The 12,464-nt window shown below is 38.1% G+C and overlaps 1 protein-coding gene across 1 annotated transcript in view; it reads right to left on the reverse strand.

Moving 5' to 3' along the window:
* LOC126212751 (vitellogenin receptor-like) overlaps positions 1–12,464 on the reverse strand; it is a 175,219-nt gene that overhangs the window by 118,288 nt on the left and 44,467 nt on the right. Inside the window, exons 6-9 of the mRNA XM_049940159.1 lie at positions 11,065–11,214; positions 10,875–10,988; positions 8,773–8,898; positions 3,127–3,342 (exon numbers count right to left, since the gene is read on the reverse strand). Of these exons, the coding sequence (XP_049796116.1) occupies positions 3,127–3,342; positions 8,773–8,898; positions 10,875–10,988; positions 11,065–11,214 (606 nt within the window). The remainder of the gene's footprint in view (positions 1–3,126; positions 3,343–8,772; positions 8,899–10,874; positions 10,989–11,064; positions 11,215–12,464) is intronic.

Genomic DNA, 12,464 nt, shown 5'->3' on the forward strand with positions numbered 1-12,464 from the left:
CCATCACAAACTGAGAACTTTTAGAGGGGAGTGAGTACATATTTTGAATAGGAAGCCATGTCTGGAAAATTACCGTTTCCTTTTCTAAAGGGTTTCAGTTCAGATGAATAACAGTTCCACTTCTGCAGGAGTATGTTAATTAGGCACAATTCAGTATGAAATGATAGACACCCTAGCTGCAAGCAGGCATTGATACACTTCATTGGGGACATGTTGAAAATGTCTGCCCCGACCGGGACTCTGACCCGGGATCTCCTGCTTACATAGCAGACGCTCTATCCATCCGAGCCACCGCGGGCACAGAGGATAGTGCGTCTGCAGGGACTTATCCCTTGCACGCTCCCCGTGAGATCCACATTCCCAACATGTCCACAATTCAGTATAGTTAGACAATTGAACAGGAAACTTTAACAGTACTTATGCATTACAACAGTGGGTCAGTGTGGTGACCACTCTAATCTTAGACATTGCACCTTTGAAGCATGTTGTATACTCCATTCCACTGATTTCTTCAGTTTCTAGTGCAACAGCCATAACCAGTACAATCAGATTTTTCCTCCCTGGTTTTTACCAGCTTGTGGTTAGTCAATAGCTGTAAAGTGAAGACTGAACCCACAAAACGAAGTAAGCATGTCCTTAAGAAAATCCTACCATAACACACATGGTCAAGCAATTTATTTTTGACAGTACTGGCAACAGCCTACAAAATTACAGTACATGCAGAGTGAAATCTCTGCCAGCAATTCATATTAACAAGAAAATCTAAATCTAAGATGCTGTAGATAAACTGAAATCAAGCAATGTTGGAGGGCTTATCAAACTATAGACTAATTACTACTATAGAGTTATTTGGGCAGTGGGTATGGCCAGAGAAGAGAAAGTGCAGACTGGCAATAGCTGCCAAAATTTGACATTTTTGGTAAAACCAAAAATTTGAGTTAGGAAGTGTTACCTGAAGGAATTAATTTTGAGTAATATTTTATGGTACTGAAACACTGAGTACAGAGAAGAATAGAACACTTTAAATACAGTGCTAGAGAAGAATGCTGAAGATCAGAAGGTTATATCTGATAACTTGACAAGTATTTAATGAGTAATGGTAAAGGCAGTGAAGCATGTGATCAGTCTTCAGACAACATTCCAATGCACACCATAGTGACTGCAAGGATTATAACAGCACTTAGAAATTGTAAGAAAGTTGAAGCATGCAACAAAGCCACCTAAACAAGGAAATGAGTAATGTATGTTTATGTATAAAAATTGAAAAGCAAATTGTACCAGGTTTTTAGTTTTGGTCAAAATATCATTAAACAATGTCCCACCAAATTAAATGGAAAGACTATGTTCTTTAATGGAGGTGGTTAAAGTGTCAGTATTTAACTGAATTGGTTATTGCCCTAACTTTAGGCACTATACTATGTAACCATATTAATGGTAACAGTGAGGTTTTCAGTATGCAAACATTTCATGTTTGTGAGAGGTTGATTCCTGATCAAGGGTATGTTAAAAGCACATCACTCATACTCCATTAAGACACAAACTCAGTATCCAGATGTCAATTTATGCCGCTTCACACATTTTGGGTCAGTTTCCTACAATGAGTGGACAAAATACAAAATTTTCTTCCTGAACTCTGCAAAAGTTATATATAATCAAATCTTTGTTGTGTAAATCTTACTTTGAAAGAAAATTTGAACTGTCATGCTCATAGTGGGAGACAACATTGTTTTCACAATTCATGTACACCATAGTGCTTGTTGCCTATGTGTAAAAAGCTAAATAAGAACAATGCACTTTCTCCAGATACCCATTATGCTTTGTGTTTTGGCTACACTAAGTTACTTTTCAGCTAATTATAGATGTAAATGTAAGTATAAAGCAAACTAACTACACCTGCACAAAACACTTAGCTCTAGTAGTAAAGTTGTGATAGAAGTACTGTTGTACAAGAAACAAAATGGCAGCAGTTATATCAGTCCTTTTTGTGTCAGAAATTAGTCTATTTTCTTAACACTATAGCAGAAGGACACATGGCATATTTTGAGGCACTGCTGCATCAAATTCTTAACTGAAACTTCCTCTGAATAAATAGGTCATAAATAACACCAACCATATTTGTATTTATCAAATTTTACTTATGTTCCCATTTCAGAAAATATTTACTGATCAGTCTAGCTTATGTTTGATGCCAATGTTTCCCTGGAACAAAGGAATGTAATCTGGAAACAGTGTTTGAAGAAATATTACCATATTGAAAACAGGGAAGGAAGTTACAGGAAAAGAGGTAAGGAAAGATTGATTAGATAGAACTATACCACACAGTCTTATAGGGAAAATAGGTAATGGATTAACTCCCCATCTGAACAGTTACCGATTTGAAATTTTTCCCCCTATTCATTATACTTTAATTTTTTACTTCAGTTTCTACACCTACATACATATTCTACAAGCTGCTATACAGTGCATGGCCTAGGATAACCTGAACCAATACAAGCCATTTCATTTCCTGTTTCACTCAAACAGTAAAGGGGGAATTGACTGAAAATACCTCACAATGAGCCCTAATTTCCTTACACAGACAATGTTGGGACAGTAGAATCATTCTGCAGTTAGCAACTTTCATCTGTGGAGGATCCAAGCACTCTAGCAGACTCAAGGATGGGTCATGTGAGAATCCTATATGCAGCCATAGATTAATCATACCTTCCTAAAATTTTCCAATTATGTGGGTTTCCAACACCTGTGGTTGTTTGGTTCTTTGACTGCACATCAAAGTTGTTGACACTATGATAAGGGTTTATCGGCACCCCCAAGACCTTTCCAGGTCCTTAATTTTTTCTGTTCACTGGGTCACAACACGAATTTTAAGTAATTTTAGACCAATGCAGTAATGTAACCAACAAGGAAGACCTGCAGATTGTTTTACTTTACTACACCCTCTGAATTTCATGCACTTTGGCATGTTCACATTAACAATTTTGCCTCATGTCCTGAATGGCCCCTGATCTAGGATCTGCAGGGAGAATCAGTTCCCTCTAGCATTTTTCCAAAATCCTCTGCATGACAGGATCTCAAACTAACATGTAAAGGATGAAACTAGCAGGCTGATCTGTCTGTCATACTTGCCTGAAGACACGAGCACATCGGTAATGGAGCCATCGTGGTTGCTCCGGACAATGGCCTCTTCTCCATTGCGGACACTCGTCCAGTAGACGTACAATCCGTCATAAGCCACTCCCGCCACATGCTGCTGCCCGTCTGCCACCAACCTGTACACCTCATTCCGCATGAAGTAGACCCGAACTTCAGTCTTTGTTGAAAAGAGCAAGACAGCTTCTCCTTCTGCACATAATAGCAAGAAATAATACCGTTATTTCTTAAAATATAATATTGTCTACAAAGCATACCAGTGTTATTTAAAATAATCTGCATTTTAGATCTTATTCAAAATGCTGTAATTAATACATACATACATACATACATACATAACAAAGATGATGTCTTACCGAACGAAAGCGCTGGCAGGTCGATAGGCACACACACACACACACAAATTCAAGCTTTCTCAACAAACTGTTGCCTCATCAGGAAAGAGGGAAGGAGAGGGAAAGACAAAAGGATGTGGGTTTTAAGGGAGAGGGTAAGGAGTCATTCCAATCCCGGGAGCAGAAAGACTTAGGGGGAAAAAGGACGGACACACACACACACACACACACACACACACACACACACACACACACACACACACAGACATTTAAAGACAAAGAGTTCTTTGTCTTTAAATATGTCTGCTTGTGAGATGTCTGCTCGTGTCTGTATATGTGTGGATGGACACACTAGTGTATACCCGTCTTTTTCCCCCTAAGGTAAGTCTTTCCACTCCCGGGATTGGAATGACTCCTTACCCTCTCCCTTAAAACCCACATCCTCTCGTCTTTCCCTCTCCTTCCCTCTTTCCTGATGAGGCAACAGTTTGTTGCGAAAGCTTGAATTTTGTGTGTATGTTTGTGTGTCTATCGACCTGCCAGCACTTTCGTTCGGTAAGTCACATCTTTGTTTTTAGATATATTTTTCCCACTTGGAATGTTTCCCACACACACATCAATTATCTGCACACACTTTTCCTCGGGTTAAGGGGGGGAGAAAGTGTGGAAGAAACTATAGTAAGACTTGTTGCTTCACTTACAATGCATCCTATTATGTGAGTACTACAGTGTTGCGGCCTCAATCCGGCATGTCAAGAGCACACTAAAAGTGAAGAGAATATTTGAAACTGCTGCAGGAAGAAAGTACAATTTGCAGAGAGAGAGAGAGAGAGAGAGAGAGAGAGAGAGAGAGAGAGAGAGAGAGAGAGAGAGAGAGAGAGTTGTGGCTGCATTGTTGTTAGTGGACTCTGCACTAGCACTGGCTTTAGCCAAAGAACTAGGCGTCATTGCTTTCAAAACCAGTGAGGGATGGTTATGAAGATTTTTCAATTGAAATTGATGATAGAAGTTACAGAAACAATTTGTGCCACACCCAGTACTTTATCCTGGGTCTTTCTTACCAAGCAGATGTGCCAACGATCTAGTCACTGTAGCAGTTTGGTTAACAGCTGTTCCTACTACCCTATTCCAATGCCATCTAGAAAACAAACTTGTATTCACACCTCCAGCCTATTTTGCTATTCTGAAAGGACCAATGAAGGTATGAAGTTAAGTTCACAGTAGTGAGGGCATTCACCTAAGGTAATCTGCACCTGTTTTAGCCATAATGCTGCTGTGATGTAATGGTTACACATCAGCACAAGCAGGAGACAGGGTTCAAGTCCCAGCTGTGGCAGAAATTTTAATTCCTTTTAGCTATCATTGTCAAAGAAATTTGACATCTGTGTAACAAATTCTATTGGATCAATGAAAGATTACATTTCTGGATAAAACTACTGTTAATGGCTTTCAGATCATTACAAGTGAAAGTGGGGAATTTTCAGCACCACACGATGAATTTGCACTGAACATTCATCAACCTGGTAACATGGATCAAATGCCAGTCTATTCTGATATGCCATTCTACAATGCTGAACTCAAAATTGGAATCCAGTATACTGTTATTAACTGTTGGCAATGAGAAGCAAAGATGTTAGTGTTTTTCCTGTAAAGCTTCCATGGACTGTACTGAGGAAGTCCTATGTAAGTTATGGAAAGTGAAAACTTATTATCCCTGGAGGTCTAACATCTGTCCTACAACCACTACACAAAGGAGTCAGTTATCCAAAGCTGCACTTTAACAGCAATATGCATAATGGATGGCTGATGAAAACACCAAGTTCACACTGAGTGAAAAATGAAACAGCCAGATTTATCCCAGATATGTGAGTGGGTGAAATATACATGATACTCCATACTCCACAAGCAGATGTGGAAAAGAATCCTTAAAATTTATCACATTAACTAGATGGAACTGAGAACTACACTAATCACTATTCATAATCACTAGTGATGATTAGAATCTTGTTAGATTAATTTTCTGGAAATAAAGCCAACTTCTTTCCTGTCTCAATCAGGTTGTAGATTTTGTGACCCATTATATACGCTAATTTCATGTAGTACTGGTCCATGTAAGCTGCACTTTTCCCCAAAATTTGTCCACAATGAGTGTTTTTGCATAGCAAACTGTTTCTCATATCTTGGAATGCAGTAACAATTCCAACAGTACCTGGAAATTGTACATGTAAAGATAGAATTTGACATTTCATTTTTGATGCTAACTTAGTTATGACAGGGCAGGTACAGCTTTTCTGTAACTGGATGGTTAAATTTTGTGTTACCCAGTGGGTGGTGAGATATGAAGAAAATTAATGAACCTTTAAATTCAGCAGTTATGCCAACATCAAACTAGGTTATTTGTTACATGAAGATTACATCGAACACAAGCCAACAGAACAGTTTTGGCCAATCTAATGTGCTAGGTATTGATATCACTGAGCTGTAAACAGCTATTTCATCATGGAAACTAAAAAATAAGGAGAAAGCTTGCAAAGATCTTTTCCACTTCAAACTACAATCATTTTGTTTGCATAAGGTAAGAGGTGAGATTCTTGTTTCTTGAGAAACAAACTGTCTGGACATACCACAGAAGTATTGGTTGGCAGCTTAAGATTTTGCCTAACTGTTTAAGTACCTGAATCTTTGGGGCTGCCATGATATTTTAGTAACAAACTGTTCACTTAATCCAAATTCAACAGTGTCACCATATAAACCAGACTTGGGATACTGAATAAGCAGTCTCTTGGGAGATTTTGAGCAATACCACAGTGGACTATTAAGGAATATGTACCTTATTAAAGTTGTACAGAAAAATCTGATTAGTGTGATGTTACGACAGCAAAGAATGCTATCCCTTATAAGGATGCATATAACAATTCTCACAGGTAACATATGTGGTCAGTGACCTACTTTCTCATATCTTTTACACCAGTAACTGACTGGCAACTGATGCACTGCCCAGAATGATGCTTGGGTAAGTACAATTACTTTGAATACCTGCAGGCTTGAAGTCCTATGTCAAAGTTACTGCAGTGATGTTTAACATATCTTGAAAATTTATCAAGCATTCACGGTATCTCACAAGGTTAAAAACCATCAGCCAGCCTTATGTACAAAATGTCTAAATACTTCCTTTCCTGCATAAACCATGAACTTAAAGGTTCTATTGAGTGCAGATGGAGGCATTTTTGTGCAGCTGTTTATTTTCCTCCATGCTGGTATAAGATTAGCTGTATGTAAATGTCCAGTGACAGGGTGTCACATGTCTTCATCTGATTTGAATCCAATTAAGTTTTAAAACTTACAAGCAATACTGCAAGTTTTGCCAAAAGACTGCCAACATCCAAGTAAGAACCAACATTAAGTTGGAATATGGTTCTAATGACAATGCCGTGAGCAACTCTTGGATAAATATGTAGTACAACTGCCTCAAAGATGGCCAAAAATCACAAGGCTGAACCACACTATGGCAGATACTCAAGCTGAAATCAATGGCACTGATCAAGTGTGAGCTATGGCCACAAAGTTCGTTATATGATTTTGCAAGATTTTGTGACGACAGGAGCTAGCATAGGATTTTCACATTCAATTCCTACCAACTGCGAAAACTTGTTATCTTCAAAATAATGTGATTAAATGATGAAGCTAGATGTTTTACAAGAGTTATAAAACAGCAAATTTTGTTTTATACAGTGACATGGTACTTCTGTTTCAGTTGTGATAGGAATGAATTTGTCAGAAGGGTAGGTCAAACTGGTAATCTGATTTACTCTGAGTAGCTACACTTCAATTATAACCAATCAGTAAGTTACACATCAGGTCCAGTGTGGCCTGTAATCATATAGCAACAAAATGATAGCTATTCTAATGTGGAACCAGTTTTCATTCGAAAAAGTTCCACTAGCCGGGGTGGCCGAGAGGTTCTAGGCGCTACAGTCTGACTGCTACGGTTGCAGGTTCGAATCCTGCCTCGGGCATGGATGTCTTATGTCCTTAGGTTAGTTAGGCTCAAGTAGTTCTAAGTCTAGGGGACTGATGACCTCAGAAGTCAAGTCCCGTAGTGCTTTGAACCATTTTTTTGGAAGAGTTCCAATTTTGACGACCAGGTGTGGCATTGTACAGCATCCTGACCTCTCTGGCACTCCTACAGAACAAATTGTGCAAGTGGCAGTTCTCAATGACTTTCAGCTTACATTGCATTCCTAAACCACTAAATATGGAAACCTTTCTGATTTTTCTTGCATTCGCAGTGCCAGATTTGCACCTGCTGGCCAAAAATTTAATGTTTTCAGCAAAAATCTATTTCACATTAACATTAAAATACCCATCCATTTCACTGCCATAAGAAAACTGCAGCTCACACTGGGCCACAGTAGCTGCAATTTGATTATAAACACCAAATATATGCAAAGTCTTTTCTAAAATTTGATCTTAAAGATTTTAATGATGGCCACTTGATGGCTAAGCTTTGGATCTGGCAACTTTTAGACAACCCTTTTGTTTCAGTAAACAATCAGTGATGTTAAGGCTGTTATACCATCAATGGCTAAAGGTGTTTAAAATGTATATGAAAATATTTTTGCTTAGCAAGCATGGTATCTAGGATTAGATTACAACAACAGACATCAAAATTGCATTTTTTGAGACAATGATGTGGAGGGGAAATTCCTAAGTATTTTACAACACATTTCATTCACTTGCCTGCAAAAGGCAGATGTCTGAAATTTATCTCTCAGTTCCACACACAATCTGTTAAGAAGTTTCAACACCCTTGTCTGAATAACAGGACATTAGCTGGAAGACTAGCACTAAAAGGAACGGAAGTGATGAAGACAAGTACAGAAATCTAGCAGTGATTGCAGAATGAGAAACAGTTTGAGGTAGAGGATCAGAAGTGGAAACAAAGAGCGCAGAATGAATTTCAAAGGCAAGCATTTAAGGTGTGTGTGTGTGTGTGTGTGTGTGTGTGTGTGTGTGTGTGTGTGTGTGTGTGTGTGTGTGTGTGTGTGTGTGTTGGGGAATCAGCTTTTTATAAGGTCTGAAATCATGGACAGTGTGGAGTGCATAGTGTTTTCAAATGTGGCTATGAAGAAAATTTCTTTACGTGAGTAGACAATTATGAACAATATACTTTCAGCAATGAGGACATCAGTATACAGAGTGAGGGAAAACTTCAGGTGGGGTCAAGGAATTGCTCACAGCCAAATCTCACTGAAGAAATCAATGTGTACTTTATGGAAGCACTTACCATTGACAGTGCAAGTGTGGTTATCACTTTGCAAGGTGTAGCCCCGGTCACAGAAACACTCGTAGCTGCCGTGTGTATTTCTGCACTTGTGGGAGCATATGCCATGTATCTTGCACTCGTCAATGTCTGGAAAATTTCAGTGACAATACAAACATCTGCATCATTTTGATAATATATACAAAGAGATGTTTTATGATCTGTTTTTCCTCTGCAGAAGCTTCACAAAAATTGTTTCACAATCAAAATTCTTCTGTTACTTTGGCCTCTAAGGCTACTAAAGTCATTCTGTTAAGTTACAAACTATGTTTTGAAGACATGTTTCCACTGGTGATCCTAGGGATTATGTCTATTGTAAATCCATTTAAATCCTTAGCATTCCATCTCCCCAAACTTTAAACAAGGGAGAGGGTGGATGAACTAATTACCATTTTATGGACGATAAATTCACGGTTATCTAACACTACGACAATAGAGGGTAATGTCTAGTTTTGGATTACTTATCTTTGCCAGTAATATGTAGGTTACCATTTTTTTTAGCTTAATACCAGACTGTTACATTCTGGTCATTACATCTGCCTCACTCCTAACACTTACCAATGAATGGCAATTAACTGAAAATATTCTTACAGGAGGTGAATAAATTAAATATTACCAATAAGGGATGATTTTACAGTAATTAAGATTTGTCAGCTAAATATGACTAATGGAAGTCAAACGTGCATGCCCATAGGTTGAACAAAGGGATAAGTTGTTAGCCATTACCATGGAGGCACTGTCCCAGAATTTGCCTGACTCTTGGAAAACCATCAGGATGACTAAATAGGGTGAGCCATCCTTTGAAATCCGAGGCAATTTTCTTAATTTTATTTTTGTTTGCTTTTGAGATTATAGAATTTGGGAAGTAATGAACAATTTATGATTTTCCAATCATTTCTAAAATTGCACCAACATTATACACATAAACCTCTTACTTTGAAGGCTTCACAAGTCTGCTACCACAGACATTTTAAGAGGGGGTAGGGTGTCAAATGGGGCGACTGAGCAGGAGAGACACGACAGGAATTTTCAATTTCCACTGTCTATACTTTTAAAAATAAATTCATAAAACTTTCAGAATGACCAGAAAGGATTCAAGATTTACCCTTATAGTGGTGGACGTTCAAAAATATAAAATTTATTTTTTACATGTGTACTGCACCTTTTGTTCACTTACCATTGGCTGCATTTGTTATAGGTACAACTTTCTTCATAATTAAGGGAGATTTGATGAATTTTGCACAACATACAAACCACACTTACAGGTGTATGAAACTAGAATTTTCCAAATCTATTAAGAACTGTGGTAAAAATTGAGATAATTAACTATAAAATGAGTTTTTTCTAAGCATGAAGTTTAAAATTTAACAGCACATTCGTTTTTTCATAAATTAAATAATTTCTAGAGTTTCATACACCTGTAAGTATGGTTTGTATGCTGTGCAAAATTCATCAAAGAATCTGTAATGAAGAAATGTGTACCTACAGCAACAAACACAGCCAACAGAAGTGAAAAATGATGAAATCCACTGCTATGATTGTGAATCCTGAATCCTTCCTGGTAATGCTGGCTAAGTTTTATGAATTTATTCGTGAAAGTATAGACGGTGGAAATCCATGTCCTGTGGCATCTCTCCTGATCCAAGACTACCTGTTTGACGTTGTACCCCCCTTAAGCTACGTAAGTCTTCTGCACTTGTGAAGAACTGGGTTTTGAGTTTCACTTAGAATGAGCTAAAATATTTTCATCTATGTGAATTTATGATTGGAAAAATTAAGTGATTTTTTCAATTTAGTAAAATGGAAAATTGGGATTTTTCTACTTTTTGCCTTAAGGATACCACATACTTCTGTTTTTCATTAGTCCTTTCAAACATCTTTTTAAATCAAAACCTGAAGCAGAAGTCAAAACCAGCAAGTATATTCCTTGAAAAATCAAACCTTAAAATAGCTATGACTAACAAAAGTAACATGTAGTGACAAGACAATATTCCAAGTATAAAAATACTGCTAACACACAAGTTTGACAAGTTAAAACTTAATAGGGGAAACCAATTACACATTACCTGAGCAGTACTTTTCATTTACCAGGTTGAAACCCATCGGACAGACACAGACAGGTCCACTGGGTGTTGGCTGGCACCTGAAGCTGCAGCCCTGGTTGGGGCACAATGCTTTACCTGAAACATTTTATACTGCTGCTGAACTGTTAAATGAGGAGAGAACAGAAAATTTAACCACTACGTATCAGCTTACTTTTCTGGCACATGGGACCTTCATCCGAACCATCCAAGCAGTGCGGGGTTCCGTCACAGACTTCGGCAACTTCTACACATTTCAACTTGTCGTGACAACTGAACAAGTTCTTGTCCAATGTGCAGCCCTCAGTAGCATCTTTTGGCTTACCTGGAGATTAACATTTGTCAGTTTTATGCGATGTCATGTCACCACAGAAAATAAATCTGCACAGTAACTACTAACCAAACAGTAATATTAGCAACATGTCGAAGTATGAGCCACCTATCATTGCAACTGGACTGGTTGCATGTGAGATCAGTCCGTGACATTTCATGAGGAATGTACTGGCAAGTCTTGCCTCCTGGTCCGAGTATAGACTTAGCAGCCGTTATGTTCACAGCTATTTGTATCATGACCAACTGAGCCACTTTGTCCTCAAAATGTGAGCAATTTTAAGGTTTTCATATTTTTGTAATTCTGCTAAAATGTGTTTCATGTTTAAGGATTTTTGGAAACATTCAAAACTCAACTGGAATGAGGAATATTCCAGTTTCGAGAGATTTTTGGAGGACTCCCAGAAAGGTACAACACTGGCTCACTGAATTTTTCCTGTTTCAACTCTCAGCAATATGCTCATGGGGGAAACCACTCACTTGATAGACTTCTTGCAAATGAGATGCAGCATTCAACATTTGAGAAACTTTGAGATGAAACATAGCAAAACAAGCAGGAAAAAACAGGCTGCTGCTGCTGCTGCTGCTACATTGTAACACTTGTTGAAGTTAATGTTAGACTTTTCCATACAAAAGCCAATTATGTGCAGAACAAAGACTGCACCTCACTTTGAGGTGAGTACACTGCTATAGTAACATTTGTAATCAGAACTTAAAAGTAAGCCATTTTACTTCATGTGTACTGCTGTTTAAAATCAATGACATTTCAGTAACATTTTAAATAACCATATGGCTACTTTTCAAGGCCTAGACTGTTTCTAAGTGTGTTTCAAAGTTAAGTTTGTTGGGAGCTTTCCTTTTAAAAGGATCAATAAGGAATTTAAATGCAGTCTCATAAAAAAGGAAAATTTGAAACAAATTACAATGATGCAAAATTCTTAATCAGGACTTGCTTCTAGGTGGTGAAATTTTAAGTATTAGGAATTAACATGTGTAGTGACAAACTATCTCAGCTTTCAGAACTTTTTTCCTCCCTCAGGGAGGAAAGGGTGACTGGCTGGGAAAGGTGAGGAGCAGGGAGGGGGGGGGGGGGAGGAGACAGTTTATCACTCTCCAGTAATAGGGAACACCTACAGCAATGAACCTTTACTTTTCACACAGGGGGGGAAAAAAAAAAACAGCTGAATTCCAAAAACTCAGCAATATTTCTCACTTCTCAATGTGTGCCCTCAGAGCCTGGAATTT

Source organism: Schistocerca nitens, chromosome 11, assembly GCF_023898315.1.
Source record: "Schistocerca nitens isolate TAMUIC-IGC-003100 chromosome 11, iqSchNite1.1, whole genome shotgun sequence".
Taxonomy (NCBI): domain Eukaryota; kingdom Metazoa; phylum Arthropoda; class Insecta; order Orthoptera; family Acrididae; genus Schistocerca; species Schistocerca nitens.